The sequence below is a fragment of the Bombus huntii genome, chromosome 15, assembly GCF_024542735.1.
Source record: "Bombus huntii isolate Logan2020A chromosome 15, iyBomHunt1.1, whole genome shotgun sequence".
Lineage (NCBI taxonomy): Eukaryota > Metazoa > Arthropoda > Insecta > Hymenoptera > Apidae > Bombus > Bombus huntii.
The window spans coordinates 3,180,720-3,208,008 of NC_066252.1; the positions used below are offsets into that span (position 1 = coordinate 3,180,720).

A 27,289-nucleotide genomic window follows, 5' to 3' on the forward strand; every position below is an offset into this window, starting at 1 on the left:
TTGTTTTAAAATCAGAATAACATGAAAATCCGATAAAATTGTAACAACTTCGTTTTTCATATTACGTATCAGTTTATTATAAGAATTTGTTATATATATATATATAATAATTAGAACGATCGAAATCTATTTCAAACAAAGTGCATGACAGAACTTTGCTTTCCAAACGTGCTGAGATTCCAAAATAATGATGTAAGTGGCACGTCACTCTAATAACTGAAGAAGCATATTACCAACATAAGTATAATTTAAGTTTAATAGAGAACCAGTTTCTTTCTAGAGGTCTATAATTTAAAGTGGAGTTCGTAAGATAATTAATGCTACTTTTAAAGAACTATATATTAAAGAAATTTTATGTTATATAGTAAAACCGTTAAAATTATCAGATTTATACATGCAGTAATATCTAGGAAAAATAATAAAAATGTTTAATATAGTTCTACATTATATACTAATATTATCAATATGTATAGAACTTTGATTTGCGAGATTAAAAAATATAATATAAAAACATTTTTATTCTGAAAATATTTTATTCTGATCATTAATCATGCTCTAATCAATTTTATTCCATATCGAATAAACAATATTGAAAGTAACATACGACTGATAAAATTGATATATGTATTTACATATAGTTATTAGAATAGAAATAGTGAGGTCGTAAGTTAAAATATTTTATGTATATATGTACATATGTATTTATATAAGTATCTTGATTTGGTATTTTTGTGCAATTTATGTTCATTATGTGAAAAGTAATAAATTATATATTTCTAGAACTTGCTTTCTATATTACATGCATACATACATATAAAGTAAAGTTCAGCCAGAAAGATAGTACATTATAATAAAATGTAGTTAGACACGCATGTGATCGTTGTTAATGATAAAGCAAAAGTACATATCTTCTCTATCATAATTTGATATGACATGATTCAAATAGAGAAAATTTCCTTTCTGATTCAAATTGTTATTTCAAATCTTGAAGTAATGTTAGTAACCTGTAGCGATCTGATTGATTTTGTAATCTTACTACATATATCGATTCCATAAATTATAATCTACAATTCGTCCACGAGGAAAAGGCTAAGCACAATAGTTACTATTCTCCGTTATTAGTCGAGGACGGTGACAAAAATCGTCCTCGACCAATAGCGGCTACGAGAACACTTTGCCCTTTTTTCTCGCAGACGTATACGTACTTCTTGATTATGTAACATCTATGTAATTCGTATCTGCATGCTATTTTTCAAAAAGATTGTGTCTGACACTGTAATGATAGCTTACTAAAACTATAATTTACATAGCAACAGTATCACTACAGAGAATACCGTAATTCATGTATTCTTGAGTATGTAGATCTGTTTAATTTTAAATACAACATACTACAGTATTTCTACAAGTATAATTACATTCATACAAGTATAACTTAGTTCATAAACCAAATACAATTTTTTTACATAAAGAAAAGTTAGATTTCTATGACATATGAATATACATGTCAGACTTACAAATATATCATAGTGTTATAATAGTATTACTTTATTGAACCTGTACCATGGTTTACATATGTAAAAGATTTATTATACGAAATTAGGAATGCTATTTGAACTCATATTCAATCTATAATAGATGTAACATTGTGTAATTTCTAATAGTAATTTGTATTGTTTTTAATATTATAACAGAATATATATTTAGGCTGCAATTCCAACAACACCACAAGCAAGACGAGCTCCAGCATTTCCTGTTGTTTTTGATAATTCAACTCCACCTTTACCAAGGTCATCTGGATCTGCATGAACCTGTTATCAAAAAGAACAAGTTGTATACATATATATATATATATATATCATAGTATATATATGGTATATATATAAATATATATATATACCATTTAATTAATTATAGAAATTCATAAAAAGATATTACGCAATACTTACCACCAATGTTCTGCCAATAATGTTGTGTGGTCCTTGGAGCTGGATGACTTTGTCAGTTATATTGACATTAGCAACACCGCTTGCATTTGCTTCAACATTTCCTAAATCTCCAACATGACGTACTTCTGCATCAGGACCACCATGATCCTTTTTTAATGGATTGAAATGTGGCCCAGCACTTGTACAACCTATTAAATATATATAAGTAATAATATACTAAATTCCTAAAACTTCTCTATACTACTTAAATATACACAAAATTTTGTATAATAACATTCAAATAATAATTATTCATATCAAATAAATAAATTTAAGTTTTGATAAAATTAAAAATTTTAAATAATATAAGATGTTAACATTTACTTGAATGTTATTTACATATATTAATAATATTATATTAACTATATATATTAACTATATTTGAAAAAATTTTAAAAAATATTAATTATTAATGTGACAACATAAAATACTTGATAAGAAACAGAATAATTATTTAAAAATTCGCTTATTACAATCAAGTAATTTACAAATTATTACTTATTGACTTCTAAAATTATCTGTGTCATCACTACAAATTCAAGTTATTCCATTGTTTCAATTCCTTCATGAATCAGGTTATATTTGATTATCATTCAAAAGCTTTCAATAATAACTATAAAAAATAAAATAATAAAACTTCAATAGCAGTGCATTTACCGTTAGTGTTATCACCGAATTCGTGAATGTGAAAACCATGCAGTCCTTGTTTTAAACCGGTTACTTGACCCGTGACCTTGACTGGACTAGAATTGTCCTATGCAATAATTACATCATCAAAATAATAACGATAATGCAATGTGACAGAGTATTATATCGAATAGATTAAAGAAATATCATTTACCGATTGCTCGAAATAGAGAGTGCCTTTGACTTCACCCTGAAGAACACACACGGCCTTAACCATTTTCGAAAACTTTCAATTACTTCCTTGAGCGACAATCGTTTGTAAAATGTAGCTCGCCTGTAACAACTATCGTTTCGTTAAGAAATGTAATTATCGTTTTGCTGAATCACGAACGCAGATACGCTGACGTATTGTATATTGAGCACTTCGGCCGATAAAATGATGACCTTACCGTTCAGTAAGGAAATGGCGAATCACGCAAAGTTGCAATCAATGATCATCGACTGTACATAAATACTAAATACAGGAAGACCAGAGAAATTATGTGAAGTTACGCAGAAAGAGAATATAAAATAATAACAGAGTTTAAACATTACGCTCGAGATGGCGTTACATATCGATGAAGAATTTTGCATAAAATGCCGGTGACTATGAATTTTGCATAAAATGCCGGTGGTTTAATTTGTATATTCTTTGTTTTGAGATACCTACGTTTTTGTGTTTGAGTAGAGTAAAAAATATTTTTTCGTTATGAAATAATACATTTTACAAAGCGAAATTACTTTTGTAATAAATTTTTGTTATGATCGTAAAATTTTTGAATAACTTGTAAGAGAATGTGCTATGTGGAATCTTACATAACTTACATTTTCAAAAACAATGATGTATTTCAGTTTTAATTTTATATATAAAAGTGAGTTGAAAATTGTCACATTTATTATATTTTCTATAGTAATAATTAAATTCAATAATATGTCCTATTAAGTTCCATTTACAATAATACAACAAGATACAATATATTACAATATAATATGAACAATAAGTTTTAATAAAGAAATAAAATAACATTTATATTTTGTTATATGACGACACATTCAATTTTGAATTAATAACAATTTTGTGCATAAAGTAATCTCTTTATTAAGTTTTATGTGCAGAAGATTAAAACAATTTTAAATGCTTTTACTGAAAGTAGCGATTATCGATAGTTAACATTGTGCTAAATTATCGAACTTCGAGATTGAGATGATAACTGCGTATTTAAGCAGGTTTAAGTTTAGTATCGAATATTTTGTGTACGGTGATTTTTGTAATAGGAGCAATTTATTTATTTCAAATAAAAAGTTAAATAAGTATAATTAAAATGTCGAGAGACCTTCGTAACACAATTCCATTTATAGATTGGATTCGAACTATTTGTCGGGGTGTAAGTAATATTTTAATCTGCATTTGATCTACGTTTTATATTGTTTATTTTTTTTAGATATTATGTAACTTGTTTTTAGTCAATGTGTATATTGAAAACATCTCTTATATGCTACTTATTTTTGAAGATTGCATCTATTTTATTGGTTATGTACTAAATATTGTCATGAATTTCAAAATAATTATAATCAATTAAGGTTGACTTACGTCAATATTGTATTTATTTAAAAATTTGAAATGAAATAACAAGAAAGATATTTTATATACAATAGTTCATAAAAATATTTGGACACTTCTAATAATTTTTTCTAAATATATTTATATGTTATACAAAATATTTTGAAATTTCATTAGTACTACAATGGGACTCAATTATCACGATTACATTAGAAAAGTTTGAAACAAATCTGAAAATGTAGATAGAAACTACAAGATATTTAGTACAAATATATATTTCACAGAGATCACAAAATTTATTTTAAAAACCAATTATCTATTATATTAACGAGCTTCAGTATTCAATGGGACTAGCCTTAACACTTATTATATATTTAAGTTTGCAATAAATATTTAGTCACTTTTATATGTATTTTCAAATTTGTTTCAAATTTTACCAATATGTTTTATATAATATACATAATACATATATAAATAAAAGTATTCTATATAAAGTGTTCAAATACCTCTATAAACCATTGTATGGTAATATGGTAAAAAGATAGATTGATGTAGAGCAAAATGAACATTACAGAGAGAGCGTGTAGACAGTTTAAGATTCTCAGATGCTATTGCTGCACGTACACAACCACCTCCGCATGTACCTGGCGGGCCACATCATAAAATTTCAAACGTATATTATTACTCTCGTGATGTCAGACGTTCTATACAACCGCCATCTGAGATATATACAGAAGGCCAGATAGAAGCAGGGTGATTATATTTTTAATATTTTATATATACAAACTAAACAATAAAACAGATAAAATTTATTGTACATGCTAGATATTAATATCTTACAATTAGTTGCATAGAATGTGCAATGGTTTCTATGACTATTTTAGTATAGAATTTCTTATAGTACTAATGAAACTTAACATGCATTGAATGTAATTTTTTCAGGAAAGTTGATACGACTCAAATAAAATTAAATCCATTAAATAAACAGCTGCTAAGACAAGAATAAATGCAGTAAAATAAATATTAGTTATACTTTGATTGTAATATATAATAAATACAGTTAACTTAAATAGAAGTCTTACGTGTAACTTTTAGTTAAGATAAGATATAATGTAAGATATAATTAAATTACAGATTGTTTAATTACACTCCCATTTAATGTTTAACTGGTAACAGTATATAAATAATAAACAGAGGAATGTTTCTCATATCTTCTGCTTGATAGCAGGCATACCAGATAATTTTCTTTCACTTTATAATACATTATTGTTACATACATACAGAGCTCAATGCTTTCATAAAATTTATGTGAGTCTAAGAATAACATTTACACTGAGGGGTTTGTACAAACAGCAGATTAAATGCTGTTGCATCTAACAATATAGTACATGGTGTATTCATTCAACAATCTTTGCAGAAATAATGAATTCCTCCATTATAAATTAACAATCGTTAACGAAAGTTACATAGAAATAATAATCTAATAGGGAATTTGATTTTGATAATACTGTATCATGTCGTAAGTTTTCGTACGGAAATTGAGGTAGCTGTTACGTATTACATTGAGCATATAGGCCGCCGCTTCGCGATCAGTTGCTGTCGGCACGAATCTGCCGCGTAAAAGTTTTATCGTTTGTCCACGGAAGCATGGCAATCCGGTATCAAGCATTAGAGAAACCAGAGAAATAATAGCTTCTTGGTAAGGTCTAAAACAATGTAGTAAAACAATATTATAATTTGATCGAAATTTCTAGAGAAAAAGAAAATATCGCAAATGATTAATTATTTGAAGAGGAAATAAATTTGGTTAAACGAACTATTTATAACTCCAAATTTTAAAAATATTTGTTTGTAATTTACCTAACGGCGAGGAAAGCCTGTACACATAATTCCATGAACCAACGAAAAGGTGCGGCCTCCATTTTACCACCCATTACGAGCACCATTTCATCTGTTAGCTTAATATCAGGCTCAAAGCCTAAATTACCACCAGGCGAACTTTCAAACATAAATCCAAAATCGATATGTATGATATGACCTTCGGTGTCCAACATAATGTTGCCATTGTGGCGATCTTTTATTTGTAAAAGATATGTGATTACACTGTAGGCAGCCATTGATTTCACAAAATTACGACGTACGTTCTGAAATTCTTTTGTCGTTTCATCTCCATAACGTGTAATAAAATATTGATGCATGTCAATATCAGTGGTGCGACCAAGTTGATCGCGTGAAGTTGCGTTAGGTACACATTCTATCACACCGCACTGAAATATATATTAATACTTTATAATATTTATCAAAATTGTTTCTTATGACTGTAAGGTGCCTTACCCCAGGTGCCGTAGCTACTACTCTATATGGGAACAAGAATAAATTTAATCCAACTTTTTGAAATATATTCTTGAAAATACTGATCACTTGTAAAGCTAACATATCTTGTCTAACATCATCTCCGACTTTAAAAATAGCAGCTTGCCACGTTTCTTTTTCTGGTTCTCTTTTGATATCAACTTTACCATTAGTCGATACTGCTAATGCAATATTCTCTAATTCGTTAATTCCATATTTTCGAACTTTGAAACGCGCTAAAAATGGTGCTTTTGCGGCACTATAAATAATAACAATAAATCAAATATTAATGACAATACAATGCAAAGTATTCCAAACAAGTAACGTAAATCGTAGTACTCACCTCTGCATAGGAGTTCCACTTTGATAATCAATATCAATTACCATTGCTTCAGGATTAGATGGCAAGTAGCAACTTGGCTGTGCTTTAATTTGTGACAAAGCTTTTAGACACGCTGATTTACGTTCAGGACCTTTAGGATATGGCCTTATATCACCTGAAATATTCGTAATCTTTTCGAAGAAGTCAAATTCTCTTTCATAAAATTGTTTTGCTGGGCCAGATAACGATCCTAAAATACTTTTTACAAGCGAATCTAATATATCATACAAAACTGGATCTTTTATTTGTTTATCTTCGTCCACATACATATTTGTGTACATGTTCCAAATTAGTTGATGTGCTACAACCTATATCAAATTAAGAATGACCATAAAGATCTTGATTTGTAAACAATCAAACAATTGACTAGTATTCTTAACACTTACCTGTGAACGTTTAGCGATTTTCTTTATAAATTCTATCACATAACCCATGGTATCATGGCGTACAGCTTGTACAAGTTGTGGTATATAAAAAAGTACAGCATCTGCTGGATAACTACTTAGTACCTCTACTGCATATTGTGCAGAAATTGGATGATGCGGAAATTGACGAGAGAAGTATGCTAGTGCTTGAATAGGTGATACTCTCTCCCATGTTAACATATACACCAACTAAAACATATTGAATTAATAAATCATAATTTGTAATTATATAAATCTTTCAAAATTAATATTGTTCAAGAAATATCTTACTTCAGGTACATCGTTAAGTAATGTATCAGTCGTAACGAGGTATTGTAAAGCTTCTGGGACGTGCATAACCGGCACAGGTTTAAGGCGAACAAGTCCACATACTTCTTTGATAATAATTTCAGAATTCTTTAATCGAACTGGTAAAAATATGGCAAGGATAGGACTAATTTCCCATGCAAGTCGCGTATATTCTCGCCACCGATCATTCATTCCCTTAGCACGCCATTCTGCAATACTTGATTCACCTGGAAGTGCAAGCTCTTGTCTTCCACTAGGATTTCTCCAAACCTATAATTCAAAATGTTAAATAGTGTTTAAAAAAATGAAGAGGATATTGTACTAAATATAAAACTAAACTTACCAATAACATTTCTATTTCGACTGCCAATAGTTCGAGGATCAAATTTCTTTTTTTTATATAATCTTTTACAAACACGTTAGCGTTCATAACACGCTTGCTACGATTACTACGTTTGCCCAAAGTATTGCTACTAGTAGACATTGGAACTGTATTAATCCATACGTTTGTCGGTGTTTTCGAAAATTCAGCGTTCGTTGTACCAAAGGACGTACTCAAAGAACTAATTGTTTCACTAGGTCCAAAAGCACCAGTTGAATACGAATGAGATGTTAACATTTCAAATTCACTGTCGGTGCCAGTCATTACCAAATATTTTTTGTCACTGTGCATTACCTACGACATGATAAAATAAGCATTATGAAACAGAAAGTTAAGAGAAAATTAGCACTTTTTTAATTGAGAGTATTTTACTGACTTGCCAGAAACGTATAAGCGTAACTAAATCCTCGTGTAATTGTTCTAGTTCTTGCGTTGGTACTTGACGATCTCGACAGAAATAATCCAAACAATTACAATATACTCGTTCTCGTAGTACGTTTTTACTTAATGTCCTATAAACAAAATTTATTATTTGTTCGGTTATTTATTAATATATATCGAATTTCTCACATAATATAATACCTCGGTAAAATATCTCCTTGAAGAAGAAGAAGTCCACAAGAAAGCAATTTAAAGCGCACTCCAACTGCAGCAACATGGCGACTCATTCCAGGCTCTTCGCCAGAAGCACCAACAGTCATAGGTAATGACCGATGTAATAATGTGACAATCATATCAACCGTTTCTTGACAGCAATATTTAGCAGTTTCAATCAATTCTACGATAAATGTAACCCAAATATCATGAGGTTTCACTTGGGGGGGATTTGAACCCAACTTGCAACCCTCGTATACTGCTAACGGACTGACTTCTTCTTCGTCCAGTGCGAATAAACCCATTCTTTTGTCAACAGTATACTGCCACGCAACAAACATTTCTTGTAAAAAACGCAGTTTCAAATCTGGCCGTACGGTAAGTATCCACTGCCAGCATTCAACTGCTGTTGTCATAGCTGCAGGAGTGAACAATTCAATTTGTGAAGAAGCTACTGTATGCAGCAAACGTCTATGTGTCCCTGAATAAATTAAAATATTATAATTAATTATAGATTATGAAACAAAATCAAATAATTTTCACGAAATTATTGTTGATAAGTCATACCAGGCATAGAAATTAATAATGCAGTAGCACGCCAAAGAGCGCTACGATGGTTAACGTCATTTCGAGCACGGCAGGCCATCCACACAGCATCAATTAATAAGTCAATAACTTTGTTTCTAATTTCTTCAAAAGATATTTCGGAAGTAGATGATTCGGTTTGTGCCAACGATAGCATTCCTGCTATTTCTCCAGCATATCGTGAACGTGTAGACATCATCGACAGAAGCCACGAACTGGCTCCCTTTGGACCACGTGGTCGTTTATCTAACGAATTAGTCTATAACAAGCGCATTTTATTATTTTTATAATAAAGTATTTTAAAATATTAAATATTAGGAATATTATTTTACGTTTGGTAAGGCCGATGTTGGAATAGCAAGGTCCACAAATTCAAGAACTGAATCCGTAGACAAACATAAACCAGAATGGTGTTTTAATCTAGAAGACGGAATTTGATTTACATATTCCTGTAAATGTGATTTAGTGGCTTGAGGCGCCCACTTCATGGCTTCTTGTACTATACCTTTACATCTCGCAGTGAAATCTTTCACAATAATCTGTGTAACATAGTTTAGATTTAGCATTTGAGTTGCGTATTGTATATTGATTCGCATAATTCCAATATACACACCTCTCTTGCCTCGAGCGTATCCGTAAGTTCTATACTGTATGGTGTACCAGGTATTCGTAAAATTGGTGTCTCTTCGTTTGGATCAATTTGTAACGAGAATGATAAAATCTATATAAATAATAATTTAATTAAGTATGGTAATACTATAAAAGAGAAAGGATGTAGGACAAAAGAAAATTTGTACCTGTAATATATCCAACATACTCCAAAGCACTTTGCAATTCCATAGAAGGTGCGGGAACGCATCCACCAGCGCACTAAGATACTTGTCCGCTATCCGCCTAATCTGTTTATGTACATGATTAAAATACACGAGAAGAAATTGAGCATGATTTTCGAGTTCTTTCTCGCGCCTTTCGTCTTTTGGTTTACGCTGCATAACATCTTTGAATTTTACAAAGACTGAATCAGCAACACAACATATACACTGCCACATGCCGCTCTTATCTTTTTGCAAATCTGTATCGCATAAATATTCCATTATTGGTTGTAAACTAGGTTCAGGACTGTTTGCTACCCTCAAAGTTTCTAACCAATAGACTGATAATAAATATGTACACTGTGCAAATTGCAATTTTGTTACATATTGCGATATATCATTAGTTCTGTAAAAAAAAGACAATGTTTACAACTCTGTTTTTAAAAAATATATTTCCAAGAAAGTAAAAAAATATGTACCGAGTACTTAATTTTAATACTTGACTCCTCAATTCTTGTAATTCGTTTAAAGAAACACTATCATTGCGTACAGCTGAAGTATACTGCAATTCTCTCATCTCAAGACGTGCACTAGTTTGCGAAATAAGGTAAGGTGATTTTACAGCAATTTCCTTGACACCTTCGTACCATTCTGCAGGCCATAATCTTGATGCTTGATCACCAGCGAAACCCATTACGACACAATAAAGCCAAAAGTCTTTAAAAAGTTTTAGGAGTCTCTTGTATGGATGCCTGATCGGCGGAAGTCGCCTTACTAATATAGCGATTACAGGAATAAGCACACCTAAATTTCCTGCGCTAGTTGCTGCTTTCTAATATAAGATATAACAATTAAAATCAAATTTTGTAAAGTTTCACTTTCTTAATATTATTATTCAAATCATCAGTTTTAATTACCGTTACTGAAACGTTATTTGACGCCTTATCGCTGGCACGTTTACCCTCTAGTCCGAGTTGAACAAAAAGTTCAAGCAAGTGAAGTAGCAAATCGTCCAATTCTGATTCACCTTGAAGATTTGCTGCTATATTTGCAAGAGCATTTGTGACTGCCTTAGCTACGTGACAATATTGTTTACGATCATCGTTCGAAGCATAAGTTGCGGTACTTGAGCCCAATGACATAGAAAACATTTGCATTATGCCTTCGTAAATCTGAAAACAAAATATATTCTTATGCGATTTATATTATACTGTAATTTGTACGTGAAGACGCTAACAATTTACTTAATAATTACTAATTGATCTTAAACTGAACCTTTGATTCGCATTTCGCAATGATCATACATCCTAACTGATCCACGATCAGAAAATCAAGATCACTCGGAGTACGACAAAATAATTGCTGAAAAAATGGGAATATTGTACGCATAGTCTTTGGGGTGTCTTTCAACGCAACGGCAACATGCCCCAACATGATTACTATGTTTTTCGAAATTAATTCGCTATTCGACCTGTCATCGGATTCACTAAAAGTATTGAAATAAATAATTGAGACATCGTAAGAACTAAAGTGTAAATTCAGGAAACTGATTTATATATATAAAGTGAACAATATATGCAGTACCCGTCACATATGTCAGCAGCAAATAATCTATTCGAGACGCTGGCAACTAATGCTGGTACACAATCTGGATTTACAGAATGAGCAGCTTCTAGAGCAATGCAAAGATTGCCAATAGCTGCGTCGCGTAGTTTTTCAAAGGCTGTTTGTATTGACGAAGTAGTTTGTTTCGAATCTTGCATATCTTTCCCTTAAAAGGAATAACTTTCTCATTAATTTCATATGTAATATTTATTTATGATTGTATGCTACCTCTTTCACTTTGTTGACGGTGTAATTTAAGTAGTATAGGAGATGGAACAACAAGAAAGTCCCGAAGATAATATATAGATGTACTCGCTATATTAGGAAACTTTTGCGCTAATTTTCCTAATCCTTCAAGGCATACCATTAATAAAGGCATATGCGCCAGCACCAGTTTTGGTCCATGATTAGAATTAATCTTTTCAACTAAACGACCACATAAACTATCCGCACCTGTAAATAATATTTAATTCCATAAATGTTTACCGAGATATGCACAGCATTATTCATAAGTTGGGCAAATGTTGTTAATTCTAAGAAATTCTTCCAGAAAACGAAGAGTTCTGTATGAAAATTAATTTCTCAATAACAGTGATTTAAAACAGCAGTGCATTGAAGTACGTATATTTGCCATGATAATAATCTTGCCTATGAATATTTATTGCTCATTTTTGCATTAACAGTCGATCAAACAGTTAGAATCAGCTAAGAGAATTACGTTTAGTGGTATAATAATTAGACCAATGAAGGTAACGGGAGAACCGCGTTAACGCACTGTCAGAGTAGAAAGTATTTAACTCGTTAGTTAAAAGTATTGAATGTTATCAAAGATGGGACAATCAATCGAAATGCAATATAAGCTAAATTCGAATACCCTCGCCAATCAGCATTGAACTGATATCTGCGAATAGCGCGGACAAATCATACTGGTCTCTCACTGGAAAAATAACGTAATGATCTATAGATAATCCTACCAACACACAAGAATTGAATTTAAATCATTTTATTAAAACAAAAACATTACTAAAACTATATACATGTGATTTTTCAAACTATATTCAAGCGTACATTTATAGTGTCACTTACCAGTTTCATCACCAATTGCCCAAACAAGAAGATCGACACACGCAGAATTAGCCATAACGTTTACTTTAAACCTATTTACAGTTCTAAAATTAGTGTCCATATCCTCGCGTTCGCTTGCATCATGTTGACGTGATTGTAATTCTGTTTGACCGGATAGAAAGAGACCTTTCACGAACTCTTGTACGTCTCTTGTAAAAGGAATAGGCAAATCACGTTGATTTTGTAACAGTTCCCGTAAAAGAGCAACCATTACTAGATTCATTGTCTCATTAAATGTACGATAAGGAAATATTTGCACCTGGCCAGAGTTGTAAACCTAGATAAAAAATTAATGATTAAATGGAATTGATAGCATGGTGAAACTTTATTATAAAATAATGAAACTAACTTGCTGAGTTTCCTCATCAAGGAACATTAAAATTTCTTTAGTAAGCAATTTCTTTGCCAAAGCGAGTACACTTTGTAAATGTACCACATTAAATTGCATAGCAGCTCTCCTTTCAGGACTTTCATTGCATCTCATTTGAGGAAACTGATTGAAACTTGATCCATATCTAGTAAAAAAATATGTGGCTGGATCATAGGGCACTGATGAGTAAGATTGTAACGATGGTCGTTTGGTGTAAGAATATTCGTGATCCCCGATTAGTAGACTTGGTGCAGTATCTATAGCCGGATGAGGATTGAAGTTACCACTTAATGATCGTGGAATAATCGGTCGAAAGTTCGAAAAGCTATGCTGCTTTTTATCCAATGTTAAACGCATTTCTACTTTTGGTACTGAGAGTGGCGGTTCCGGTCTCGGAAAAATTCGGCATAAAAGAGGTGGATCAGTATAAGCAAAGCGACCCATAGATCGAGCTAAACCAATTAATACCGGAACTAAGCATTTGCATAATGATACTGAAAAAGGGAAAAAGGAAAAACGTAATTATACGAAATTAAATATAATATAGTTAACAATAAGAGAGAAATACCTACATTTTGCTTGCATTCCTCTATTCCCATTTTGATCTTTGTATCCCCTAATAAGATTTGTTAAAACTGCTAATATTTCTACCTGAGTAGAAATAATTTCTTCGCGTACAGATTCACATCTAGATGCAACATCACTGAGTAATGTGTTTAAGCAGAAACTAAAACGTTCAGCAACAGGAATACGTTCACTAGGTAAACATTTGACCTCATCCAACCATACAGCTTTTGGAAGACCACGTAGTAATCGCAAAAGATATGGTAATATCTTATCCCGATGTTGTAAACCAGATTCCAGAAAATATATTCCCAATGCAATAGTTGTATCTTGTCCTCTTTGATCCAATCGGTATATACCCTGAGCAGATTCTTGTGGGCATAACTTGAACAACTGTGTAACCTATGTTAAACAAATTTTATTTAATTTTTCACAATATTAGTAGAACTATTGAATGTATCATTTGAAACAGAATTTCATAGACACAAGCATTGCAAATTGAATCTTTTATTTAATACTAATTACATCTGATGATGTTTTTTAATTATCATTACAATTTGAAACAATTTAATTTAAAGTAAAATCAATAATTAATCTAAGAAAGGTATAATAAATACTCGTGTAATATACATTATAATAAAAAGCATTACTTTATTTAAAATTAAATGCAGATATATAAAGATTAATTACATAAAAATTTGATACAAAATAATGCATAGTTAATGAAAATGTTTTATATCTAGTTAGTACAATTGTTAATATCATATTTTCTTAGTTATATATTCTATGTCATACATTGATTCACAAATTAATAACTAAAATAAAATTTAATAAATTAATCGAAATAAAAGATGAAGATCTATCAATAAATTAAAATATACATATTGTGCAATCTTTTATTTGCAAAGTTGTGTCTACAGAAACAATTCCTTAAACAGTGAATTATATCTGAAACATATGTCAGAAATCATTTATTTAATAGCATAATGACGTTAATGATCAAATGCAAACGTATCATTAATGCATGAGTTGACTAGTACATTGTCCTTCGAATTATATCATTAGATGACATATTATCAGGATATCAGCTGACACGTCCTTCAAATTAACCTAATTCTAATTAAATGTCAAGTTTTTTATCGATACATAAATATCATGTTAATGTATAATATCCAATAATTAACGAACCTTTTCCCATGGTGTAGGTTTAATCGCTGCTAAACATCTAGCTAAATGTTGGACGGCTTTCGAGAAAAATAATTTCTCGTCCGCCACCATTTTGCCCACTGTCTACTTATCGTATGATTCCTGTAAATATCGTCTGCTTGTCTGCTTGTCTCACTGACAGACCGCCTTTCGCTACATTCGACCTATCGATCTTGGATTCGATATTTAAATTTGCGCAAGTTTAAAATTGTTCCTGTTTCTAAAGATTTGCAAATGAATGTCGAATTTTAACCATCAATAATTTATTTTTTTTATATAATCGATAGAAAATATAACTAACTTGAGTAAAAAGTGAACATGTATGTGATGTTTTATGTAACGACATACATTATATGTATTCACATTACATGTTTATGTAATTTATTAATAATTTCTTGTGAATTTTCATGTAAAAAAATAAATTTTCGTTATTAATAATAAATGTTGTATTCTTTGGATCTTTTAAACTTTTGAACTTAAGTTTATTTTATTTTACTTAATTTTATTTAAACTTTATAGTAAATGAAACAATTTTTAGTTAGTTTCAAAGTAAAATTTGTTACTTTAATACCATCTTTTTATCATACACAATTAAATAATATCACATAGATAATTTTTGTTAAATAAAAGATAAGTGATATATATTATAAGTAAATAGCATATAATAGTGACATTAAGAATAAATTATAATGACATAAGCTAAAATTTAAAAAATTCGTTATATTTAAAATTCGCGTCCCAAATATTAAAACAAATTCGCAACTTTATACGTAGTATATCATTTGCTCATAAATCGATAATAATCTAAAAGTCGATATATCGATTCTGTTTCTCTAAATTACAGTTTGAATTTTTTGTCTTTAGCATTAGTGACGTGCCGGTAAATGAATAAAAAAATTTTTAAGTTTTGTGTTTGCAAATCTTGTGTTGTCATGTTAAGTGTAAAAAATTGAAGAAGCACGTTGGGAAGGATTTAGGAGATATTTACTAAGAGGAGATAGAAGAGGATTAAGTGAGTGGATTTATTAAAAATTTAACAGTTTCAAATTATGAAAAACAATATGGTAGCAATGACAAAAATATAGAAAAAAATATATATATATGTTTATTCAAGAACATTTTATAACTGATTATAAATCCTTAAATTTATATCTGTTCCATATCTTTATGTGCAAGTATTTATATGACGATGTTTAGTCCATGATATGTAGTATTCCAACTTTTTGCAATGTAAAAGAAGTTGTTTCTTCGATAAATCTATACTATCTACATTATATCGTTGGACAAACTTTTTGACAAATTCTTTATTTCCAATTTTATTTTTATTTTTTGATATCTCTTCTATTGTCATTGTTAGTAATCTATGTATTTCTGAGAGTGCAACAGCAATATAAAGATATTCATTCTTCTCGTCGGGTCCCTGTATTATTTGATTCCCAGCTTCCTTGAAAACTAATAAAGTTTGTTCATCTTGAGGTAACCAGTTACACTGAAAACAATAAGCAAATATTTTAATGTTTTCATTACTTGTAATATTTTAAATATTAAATGTTATAATACTTACATTAATAATGTTGTGAACAGTGGAAGCGATTGCTGATTCTGGATTTTCAAAAACTGTATTGAGTTTCATATTATCACTAAGATCAAGAAAAACAATTGTAGATTCCATCGGACAGTTTAAATAGTCACCATTATAATAGTTTGCTATGTATGCATACGCATAGATTACATTTATCACATTAAATTCAACATTTGGGGAAGCTTTCTGTAATTAAGAAAATATTTGAAGTTTTCTGCACTCAGATTATATTTAATGAAGTATATACATATATTTATTCTGAAAATTACTTTCAATGCATTAAATATTGGAACATCTACTAAAGGAGGGAGTTGCAATGATTGCTCATCTTTTTGATCCATATCTTGAACTAATTTTTTTTTAGTATGATAGGTCCACCAAGGAATCCATTGAGGTAGAAGTTTTTCTATATCACCATTTTTTACGAGAGCCTCAAATTCTTGCTTTTCATCATCTGTTAATACAGACCATACTTCATCTGCATTATCTAAATTTATATTATTAAGTCTTCTTTCTAAATCTGGTATCTAAAAAAGACATTAGTTTAAATGAAAACACAAGAAAAGTTGAATTTTTCAAAAATATCAATATGAATTTAGCTCACATCTTCTTCATCATCCGAATCTAGCTGTTCTTCTAATTCGTCATTATCAATCTCATCATCACTTTCCAATGCTTCCATATTTTTTAAATCTTCCTCATGTACCCTTTTGAGAATTTCTAGCATTTTCTTTCTACCTTCTGTATCTTTTCCTTGAGACTTTATTTCATCTATTACACATTGCTTATAGAAACTTTCTGAACATTCTGAATGAGCTTCTGACTTATAGCAATCAGAGCTGCAATATCTTATCTCACATCGTGGACAAGTATATTTAGGAGGTCGTGTATTACACCTAAAAATCAAGAAATAAAGTTTTAAAAAGAAGATATTTTTTATGTATTAATTCTTTCAAATTAATAAAGATCAAGAACAATTATTTATTGTTTATTAAAAGAAATTTTTATATAAATATGAAGAAATTCCCTAAAAGAATAATTGACAAAAATAATTTAGAAAATAGATTGGACTTGGGTTTACATAAATCGATTATATGTTATAAGGTATTTATGCAACAAAACACCGTCAAATATTGCTTGTAAACACAGTTTGAGGTTAAGAATATGATACGTACAATTCGCAGACATTATCTGTATCTGTGGTGCACGTTTCTTGAATATCCATGATTTTTCTGTAGATTCATTAAAAATTCTAATTACTTAATCTACTAATGTTGATATCAATTCATTAATTCATAAATTTCGAATGCGTGAAACGTTTACGCCGCGGCATGACGCATTTAAATGTATTGTGTATAAGTATGTAACACGATATAGTGATAAAAAATAATGTTTAATTACGTTATAAAATATATATATAGTAAGAAGTAAAGAAAATATATTTTCAAATTATAAAACTCATACATAAAATTATTTATTTATATACATTACAAATTAATTTAAGTTAAATTAAACCTAACCTGTAACTAGGTTTTTTCAACTAGAGTACCATTTTTCAGTTTCTTGTAATTGAATTCAGGTTCTTTCCTCTTACTTGTCCAAGCTTCAGTATCTATTTTTGATAATATTCGTTCAGGATCTACAGCTACTATTTTACATTTTGAGAAATTTGTTTTCTCATCTATAGTCGCTTTAATTTTCCTTTTCTTTTGAGGCTTTTCATTTTTTTCTTCAGTTGTTAAAAACTGTACAGAAGAATTGAGTAACTTTATGCCATAAATGTTGTCCTTTTCTTTTTTTTCATTTATAATACTGTTTATGTTTTTCTTCTTTACTTTAATAGATCTGAAAGAAAATTTTTCTTGGTATATATGAAAGATACGTACATTCTATTTATATTGTAAATAATTCATCTGGAGTTGAATATTTCTTTGTAAAATTAATTACATACTTCTCTATAATTTCGTCCAGCTTTTTTGCAACATAATTCTGGAATGTCGGACTCACACCAAAATTAGAAAATGTCTTTTTCTCCTCCAAATCTTTTCTTAATGACACGGGATTTTTTACATTATTATTTTCTAATGAATCATCTAAAAAGAAGAAAGAAAAATTTGTTGCCAATTATTACAAGTTCCTGTGATAATAAGAAACAAACGTGAAATAGAAACAAAAATGAGGTTATGATACTTACTGTGTTCATCCGTTTTCGTAGAAACGTCTGAGTTTTGAAATTTTTCATTGGAAAAATAGGTGACCTTCAGAAATTGGTGATCCGTCGCTTCTTTTAATGCAGCTTTTGATATTTCATCTTCAGAACTGCTTGAACCATCATTGTTTTCATTTAACATTGTCATATAGAAGATTCGAACGACTCGATACCAATTGATAGTCGAACTTTAAATTTCTACACTACTGTATACAGATTTAAAAAAATGCCTATCTACAAATTCAGCTAATTACTCTATGAAAGAAATAAACATGAAATGAACCATAAGTTTAATTAACTCATTGCCGAAATTTGTTTATTACTTAGTAGTTATAAATTTTTGTACAGAATGTGAGTACTTGAAATGCGTGTAAAGATGTTCGTATATTGTACAATTATTCAGTAGGAATAATACCCTTCGTTAGCAATTAAAAACATAAGTCTTAAACAGTTCGGTTATTCGAAAGGCATACAGTGGAGGAATAACTAATTACTATATATTTTAATATAAATTTAAAGCTAACGTAAATTACTAAATATATTTCACATACTTTCCTCTTTCTCGAATCAAAAAAGAAATGAAAACAGATGAGTTAGAAATAGGTAAAAACATAAGAAACAGGTAATAAATTTATTTATAAATTGCAATGAAGCGATTACATTGCAACGATGAAATTAAGGATAAGAAAGAAATTAATAACTAACAGAAGGATGATAAAAAAGATTCTAAAGTAATAAAACAAACAAGCAAACAATAGACTAAACCATAAGACAATGGTTACCATTTAGCATTACATATTCTGTACGGTGTCGTCAGATTTTATTCGTAAATTCATTTTGATTGAATGTTATTGTATCGCTATAACCACGTGCGCGCGCGCGCGCGTGCTTAACGCCACACGTACAAAATTCGATCATTTCAAAGAGGTATGGCGGTGAAATTGAAATGGAGGTTGTTAAAGAAAATGCAGAAAGACAAAGATGAAAATGATAAACGATAATGATGATGATAATAACGGATGAGGATGAACGATGAAGAAGAAAATGAATGAAAACTTGGAGTACTTGGAACTATATCGTAAACATAAACAATGATATATTTTAAAATATTATAATTATTCTCTGTTCGAGAAGAAAAACACTTCGACTAAATTATGTCAACGTGTTTAACGATAGATTAACAAGAATTACAGGCGCAAATTATCTTCAATCGTTTCTGACCTATTCGATGCTGGCTCGAAAGGAACAATTCGTAGAGACGTGTGGTCTAGAAACTAAATGGACGGGCGAAGTCGAATATTGCCAACGATGTTTATGTACACGATTAATGATCGTATTTTAATTTTCTTCTGTTATTTCTTTTTTCTCTCGTCCTTCCTAATAATTCAATCTTAATCTAAATACATTTAATAATATATTCTCACTTTGCATCAATCATCTCTTATACTTTTTTTTCTTTTATATTAGTGCGCTTCTGAGAGGTTTCATGTACACTGTTTCCTTTTTCCCGTGTATGTATGTATGCAAGTATATGTATTTTTCTGCATTTACTTTGTTAATTTAAATCGTTATAATCATTTTGCTCTGCTTATCTTTTTTCTTTTAAAACGATAACTGTAAAATGTATAAAATATACAAGGAGCAACGTTCGCGAATACATTTTATACAAATACAGGGTTTCGAAAGTAAAGATATATATTGTATATGTGTGTACGTATATTCATCTTAGTTCCTTTTCCTCTAATGATGTGTGCATTGGCTCTTCTGTCTCGTTTATTTAATTTATTCCTTGTATTTATCCTTTTATGTTTGTTTGTATGTATTTATGTATGTATATGATCATCGTATGTATACTTATTATACTTATATATTCATTCCTCGTCGTCGTACCTCAATGTACAGTTAACGTTTTATATTTTATTTTTTATAATTTTTTGTTTGTTTGCTAAGGCATTCGTTATGGCAAGTATATTTTAAAAGTGCTGATGTCTAAACGCGCGTGAATACTTAATAGTTTCTGTTTTTTTCCATTTTCCGTACAGTTTATAAAAGTATATTGGCCAGTTATGTAACCACTAATTAGCCAGCTACGTGTCACTTAAAAAACGATTCGCTCGTTAGAAAAAGAACTAATCTGCTTCATATTCTTCATTTTTTTTCCTTTTTTATTTTGCTTGTTTCTTTAGTTTTAATAGTTGTTCTTGTTCTTTTGCTGCTGTGGTAGTTTAACTCGTTTCGCGTTTTAAATTCAATTACGCCTTATAATCCGTGGCCACTAATTGTTTTCTTTTTACTCTCTATTTTGCATGCATCATTACACTTTATGCTCGTTATTCGATTATCTGCAACGTTTTTATCTCTTATTTATTCTTTAATAAAATATATTTAATCGCAGGCTAGAGAACCGGAAACAAGAAGAAGTATACGTGTATATGTCGCAAGAAGTACGATGTACCTATTCCTTCGCGATAGAGTCTCTTCATACGTATTATTAGTATTATTTCTTAATTCATCTTATTTCTCGACCAAACGTTTTCTAATTATGATTGATGTGGTCGTGACGAAAATCATCCACCTTTTCACGTTTTTCTATCCTTTCCTGCCTCTTTCCATTTGTTTACACCGCTATAACGAACACGAAAACTTTCATCAGTGTACGTGTGTATGTGTAGACATCAAATTGCGGATGGTAAGATTATTTCGATCAAAACCCTAACCCTGTCTATTTCCCTTAAACCCCTTCTTCGTTTCGTCAGTTTTAAACATATTTTTACTTGCTCGAGCCACGAGCTGGCTTAAACGAAATTCATCTTTGTCGTACGCACGCGCGCATATACACTTACATGTACGTGAATACACGTATATCTTTTATTCTTTTTTTTTTTTTGTTTCATCGTAATCGCAAAACACAATTATATTCGTTCCATGGGGAGGTGGTTGGATCACTTTTGCGAACAATGGTGTAGCGGTTCGAACGAAATTTTGAGAATCGAACTGAGGTTTCTCTCTGAGAACTCTCCAGTTATTACTTTTCGATCGTTTTGCAATAACTCGCTAAAGGTTGGATTAACTGGTTTATTTGCAATGGAACTTTATAAATATTTCCTAGAGTAAAAGTCCATCGATTTTTCTCACCAGCTATGATTTCGTTTAAAGTTCACTTATTATCAGGACCAACGTTACCTTATCAACACGTTACATTTCACTTGCGATTCTTTATCAGAGTATTCCTGTTATTAAAATTTGTTCATTGTTAACGTCGTGGTTTTAAAAGAGAATTCCAGACATTTGCTTAATATCTTTTTTCTCACTATTTCTAAGGTTGCAAAACCAAAGAAAATTTATATCTTGCGACTAGAGAGTTATTATATACAGTAAATACCGATCAGGCAACTTGTTTCTAAAGTCTCGTTCAGATTAATCAGACTACTTGAACTCAAATAACTGGACACATATTTGTCACGATTATAAGTCAAGTTACTTAATTAGAAATCGTTCGAGTTCAAGCAACCTGACTTCAACTAGATACCTAAAATGACATACTAAAATCGACTTAGTTTGAGGAACCAACATCTTAATCACTGTTATTTGTTTCAAATCAAGAGACGATTACGAGATCCTCTTTAATCTTAGGTTCACGAAAAAACCTAAAAGGATATTTCAAATCAATTAAAGTAATAAATATTAGTAAAATAACTACTTGAACGTAACCAAATAAGAGCGAAGTGTATTATCGTTAGCTACTGAGAACAAACGTAGAAACTTGAAAGAGTATTTAAATTCAAATAAAACAAATATAGGAACATAACACGTTGCTCGCCGTGAAAAATTCCAGCTATATGGGCCGTGTGAATCATATGGTGCTTCTCAGCAAAGAACAGTGAAAAAATATGTTTTTTAGGGAAAAAATTCATTCATTAACGCTTAAACATATAATTCTATAGCTTGTCGCTATCCTATTGAAAAATAAGGCAGTTCCGACCACAAGAAACCAGATATTTGTAATTACTGTGGCAGTCAACGCGATAAAAGGATATTTCTCAGTTGTAAGGGATCATAAATTACTCGAATATAGTTCATTTGTCTAATCTAAACGAGGCTTGACGGAACTGAAATCGACAGGTCTAGAACATATAATCCAGATCAAGTCGCAAACATTCATTTTTGGCATTAATTTATCTACAACGATACTACACCATTGGGCTTCATCGGACGACGGAATTACAATGGAACGAAAATATACATGTTAACTCTTATTAACCGCAAACGTCGCTTTTGCTCGAACACGTTTTTATAATAATCACTCTACTTCTCATTTTCAAACGATTAGAATTCTATATCCTTCCCGGAGCGATAGGAATATCTCGATCGATTTTTAATTCTTTGCGCACTCGATTCAAATATTCATATATTAGGTAGTTTCATATTTTCTATTAGTGGAAACTGGATTTCGAACGTTCGTACATAGAGAAGTAATTATTAATCGCTACTTATAGATTTCGGTTCGTTTGTAAAGTGAAAATTCAGAGATGAAGGATACGAATGGAGATGGTCGAGTGCGAAAAGTTAAACACCGATACGGAACTCAATAATTGAACGATAGTTCGTAATTGCTTCATCTTCATTTTTTTTCTTTTTTTTTATCTGATTCCATATTATTCGCTTTTACAATTATTTAGTGCGTCTCGAACAAGCACCTATATGAGCTCTTAATTTTTATATCCGCTACTATGCTTGCTTTTTTTTTTATGGGGCTGCACTCTTTCTCTCTCTCTCTCTCTCTCGCTCTTTCGCTCGCTTTCTCTCAACTCTTCTCTCTCTCTCTCCTTCTCTCTCTCTTAATTTCACGTTCTCGTCGGTTTTTACATCGAACAAACCGATATCGATGTTCGTGATCGATCATTCCGCGAAAACGTTATTTATTTATTTTTCTTTTTCTTTGTGTAACAAACTTAGCGAACGATGTTCTAATTAGAAAAACGTCAAGAGATTCGTACCAGCGCTTGCGTGTAGCATACATACATAGATTCATACGATAAGCGCGATGCGACCAGATGCACGCTTATGGTGTGAATTTTGTAGAAAACTCTTTTCGTAGAAAATTGACGCTAGGGTAATGTTTTATATTTGTTTCTCTCTCGCTCTCGCATTTTCTCAATTCCGCTCACATGCACGATCCTCTTTCGCTCGTTTTCAGTCGCTCGTCGCGCATCCATTCTTTCTCTCGTGTTCTTTTTTATTCTTTTTTTACTGTTTATATATCCGTTTGTTTGTTTCTTTACAAGGCGCTACTATACGCAGGTTTCTCGAGCGACTAAAATGATTTCTACACGGTGGCACACCGCTGGATCGATTTAACGATGATCACTACGTTCAAATCAATTCCTATCGGAATTTCTATGAATTAGACCTTTTCATGGTGTAATACGAAAATTGGACAAAGTTCCTGACTTGATACGTATTAGTCATAAATAAATAATTGGAGAGGGGATAAGCAAATATTAGAATTTTATTATATGTATGTACATGGCTAAAATTAGATGTTTTTGCATCTGATATGATAAATATAAATATAGTGGAATTTTAATGTTGGCTTGACGCTCACGATAGTTTAACATTCGATCGAGCAAGGGTGTTAAAATTATTCAAGATTTTTTTAATTGATCGCTGTTAAGATTTTTATTGTTGGGTTTTGGCCTTATCTTCGTAGGAAAAATCTTACTAATATATTAACATATTTCTCAAAAAGATAGAACAAAGATTACTGCAGAAAGATTGACATTTTCCATTATCTGTATTGCAAATTTTTTTATAGCTGTTTTAGACATCATTTTTTTTTCGTTTTCATCGTATTATATAGACGTAAGTGTATTAAATTAATTACTATTAAGCCTAGACCAATTTATGTTATTTTTTGTCGGAACTAATCCAATAGCATATTTTAAGAAAGATAAAGATTATTCTAAAGAATTGAAACTTTCTTATTTTCTCTTTTCAAATTATTTTTATCATATTTCTCACATTATCTAGACATAAGTCAACGATCCGGCATATTTGATAATTAAATATCTCGAAGGTTGCAGTATTAGAATTCTACTGTAATTCAGAATGTGGAAAAGGGATCATTTTTTAATCTTTAATTGCTTCGAGATTAAGAAAACCACATGTCTCGAGATAATTTTTACAAAGATTATTGGATTGTTGTAATTTTTTCTGTCACCACCGAAAGTTATTACAACACACGATGCATAAAATGAAGAAGCAAGAAATATCTATTTTTAACTAGAATTACGGAACTGTTAATTTTTTCTAATTAGTATAATCTTCGGGTTGGACATAGTACAATTAAAACCACTGAACCTAAGCCTTCGATAGAAACTAGTTTTCTTACACACAATAAAATTGCTTCATCTTTCTTATGCATACAATCCTGTTATAAATAGTATTATCAAGGAAAGTGCAGAAGCATCGAGCGATTTAATTGGAACTTTGGACACTGGTAGATTTTGTCGTTTCGTTTATAAAAATATGTGAATATTTTTCACGACATTAATTATTAAACTTTCATTACTGCTATAAACTGAAATTAAGTTATTATATTTAACAACCATTACTATATGACGAATGTAATTAAATTCTGTTTTGAAAATTATTTAATCTATACTTCTTCCCTTTTTTCAAACAAATTTAAGTATATTATATTTCTTGATCCAAATTCAATTGTATAAATTCCACTTCGAAAATTGCTGCATTCAACCTATTTATCTTCTTTCTTCTAACAAATTTCTGTGTACTATAAATCCTTACTATTATTTAATATTCCGTATGAAAGGATTAGGTCGTTTCTTCAATATTCATCGTTTTATTACACCATAAAAGGGTATAAACTTTCTAAACAAGTGAAAAGATCGAGAAAAAGAGGAACATGATAAGACACAGTGGCTAATCTATCAGAGTCATCCCTAACGAGATCTACAAGGCGATCGACATGTCGATTGATCTGCGATTACGAACTTTAATATCTTCGGCTTCGTTGTTTCAATCACTTACGCGCGTGTGTATATAACATGTGATTACTTAAACAAAATCATTGAATATGAACATCTACCTATACGGAATCTACGAGACACCAGCGATTTAAAGAGCCAGTCTTGCGTGTCACCTTGTAGAGATCACCGAGAAACGCTTGCCAGTGTACTGTCTAACGAAGCTTAGCATTCTACTTGGCATTGGACAGTCGCATGTTTCATTATCGATCGTTATAATTTTTTTATTTTTTTTCTTTGTAATTTTTTTTGTTTATTTCTTTTCCTTAAGTAATTGCGTTCGATCCTTGAAACCGGAAACGGAAGTGTTTTAGTTTTAGCTAGGTGTGTGTGTCTGTCTACACTGTGTCATCGCTACGGTTCAGTTCGACTACGCTCTCTCGATTCGATGGCTCTCGGTAGGCTCGTTGAACTCGCAAGCCAATGACGTTGAAAACGGAATTTCTTCCTTTTTTCGTTTTTCTTTTTGTTTTTTCGAGAACAATAGTAAGGTGAATTGCGAGATTTGGAAGGTAGGCTGGTCTTGAGGGTAGGAAGCTTCGAAACGTCTGGTGATGGGTTGTTCGTTCTTCGTATCAGGTCTTCGTAGGCTTCTGTGAAATTTTGGAAATTTAGACTTCCACAGATCTAACATTTCGAGTGGATAGATATTTTAGGAAATTGAAAATTATATTAATAATTGGATATTTTATGCTTTAAGAAGATTGAGATTTCGTTTTAGATCTTGCGTTTTGAGGTATAAGATTGGAGTTAGAAAGTCTTGAAAAGTAAAGATCTTTGACAATTGTTTGAGAGTTTTAGAAGTGATAGAAACGCCTATGGTAATTCTTATGCGAGTAAAAGGTTATAGTAATGCCTTTTATACGTTGGTGAAGCTTCTATCTGAAAGATCTTTACGTTTCAAGACTTCATGGATTGTTAGATATTGGTAACATGATAAGTTTTTGTGCAAAAATAATTGGAAAACGTTAAATACGCTTCTTTTTATACAAGACTTCGTTTTTTATCCGATTCACAATATTTAAATAAACCGTAGGAATACATTTTCCTTAAGAATAACAATTCAAAAATAAAAAATAAAAAAAAGTTTGTTTATAAGTTTTATGTTAATTCATTAAAGATCAACGTTATGTTAACACAATATTTCATTTGCAATACTTCAATTTACATTATTGAATTCTGTTTTTTAACTTGTGGTTATGGAGAACAGCTCTAAGGATTTGTTTAATATTTTTGTCGATATTTCTTTTTCCATTTAGATCCTACAACTTTATGAAATTTCAGAAGATTGAGCTATTTATAGTACTATGATTTTTTGTCAAGTGAGGAAAATATTTGCTGTATCTCTGATTATCTTAGTATCTATAACTCCAGTGCATTGTTTGTAACTTGACAAACTTGACAAAACGATTTTGTAATTTTTTCTGTAAAATATCAAAACGATATATAACTTACATTGTTAACGCATTTCAGTTTTTATCTCATTGCTCGATTCTTGACAAGTTAATGCATAAAATATTGACAGAAAAAGATCTACAATAATTCATCGA

General features: G+C 30.6%; 5 protein-coding genes across 8 annotated transcripts in view; 1 reads left to right on the forward strand and 4 right to left on the reverse strand.

The window, feature by feature from the left end:
- Nucleotides 1–1,524: 1,524 nt before the first annotated feature.
- LOC126873752 (superoxide dismutase [Cu-Zn]) lies at nt 1,525–3,226 on the reverse strand. Of its 3 annotated transcripts, none has more exons than XM_050634957.1 (5): nt 3,062–3,226; nt 2,827–2,946; nt 2,643–2,739; nt 1,947–2,134; nt 1,525–1,808 (listed from the first exon to the last, which is right to left on the reverse strand). In XM_050634957.1, the coding sequence occupies exons 2-5, from the start codon at nt 2,887–2,889 to the stop codon at nt 1,701–1,703; spliced, it is 456 nt and encodes a 151-aa protein (XP_050490914.1). In that variant the 5' UTR covers nt 2,890–2,946; nt 3,062–3,226; the 3' UTR covers nt 1,525–1,700. The 3 variants fall into 3 exon arrangements, with proteins under 3 accessions (XP_050490914.1, XP_050490913.1, XP_050490912.1); XM_050634956.1 differs by having other exon boundaries at nt 2,827–2,955; nt 3,062–3,224; XM_050634955.1 differs by having other exon boundaries at nt 2,827–3,184.
- A 629-nt stretch (nt 3,227–3,855) lies between these two features.
- Nucleotides 3,856–5,287, forward strand: LOC126873755 (NADH dehydrogenase [ubiquinone] 1 alpha subcomplex subunit 7-like). Its single transcript, XM_050634962.1, has 3 exons — nt 3,856–4,036; nt 4,787–4,965; nt 5,155–5,287. Exons 1-3 carry the CDS (start codon nt 3,974–3,976, stop codon nt 5,216–5,218), a joined length of 306 nt encoding a protein of 101 aa, XP_050490919.1. The 5' UTR covers nt 3,856–3,973; the 3' UTR covers nt 5,219–5,287.
- Nucleotides 5,288–5,347: 60 nt separating this feature from the next.
- LOC126873688 (phosphatidylinositol 4-kinase alpha) lies at nt 5,348–15,034 on the reverse strand. The gene is made up of 22 exons (XM_050634791.1): nt 14,885–15,034; nt 13,705–14,098; nt 13,112–13,626; nt 12,724–13,039; nt 11,866–12,090; nt 11,617–11,803; nt 11,308–11,518; nt 10,950–11,204; nt 10,512–10,864; nt 10,018–10,438; nt 9,834–9,941; nt 9,553–9,759; nt 9,203–9,479; nt 8,624–9,116; nt 8,418–8,553; nt 8,003–8,335; nt 7,642–7,929; nt 7,333–7,560; nt 6,908–7,254; nt 6,547–6,823; nt 6,073–6,479; nt 5,348–5,918 (listed from the first exon to the last, which is right to left on the reverse strand). Exons 1-22 carry the CDS (start codon nt 14,972–14,974, stop codon nt 5,693–5,695), a joined length of 6,294 nt encoding a protein of 2,097 aa, XP_050490748.1. The 5' UTR covers nt 14,975–15,034; the 3' UTR covers nt 5,348–5,692.
- Nucleotides 15,035–15,984: 950 nt separating this feature from the next.
- LOC126873739 (zinc finger HIT domain-containing protein 2) lies at nt 15,985–17,993 on the reverse strand. Its single transcript, XM_050634935.1, has 5 exons — nt 17,660–17,993; nt 17,089–17,380; nt 16,754–17,011; nt 16,467–16,670; nt 15,985–16,391 (listed from the first exon to the last, which is right to left on the reverse strand). The coding sequence occupies exons 1-5, from the start codon at nt 17,707–17,709 to the stop codon at nt 16,068–16,070; spliced, it is 1,128 nt and encodes a 375-aa protein (XP_050490892.1). The 5' UTR covers nt 17,710–17,993; the 3' UTR covers nt 15,985–16,067.
- An 11-nt stretch (nt 17,994–18,004) lies between these two features.
- Nucleotides 18,005–27,289, reverse strand: part of LOC126873748 (uncharacterized) — a 327,994-nt gene continuing 318,709 nt past the window's right edge. For both annotated transcript variants that reach the window (XM_050634948.1, XM_050634949.1), the window contains exons 2-4: nt 18,679–27,233; nt 18,436–18,577; nt 18,005–18,329 (exon numbers count right to left, since the gene is read on the reverse strand). In XM_050634948.1, coding sequence (XP_050490905.1) covers nt 18,011–18,329; nt 18,436–18,577; nt 18,679–18,841 — 624 coding nt within the window. In that variant the 5' untranslated portion in view covers nt 18,842–27,233 and the 3' untranslated portion in view covers nt 18,005–18,010. The remainder of the gene's footprint in view (nt 18,330–18,435; nt 18,578–18,678; nt 27,234–27,289) is intronic.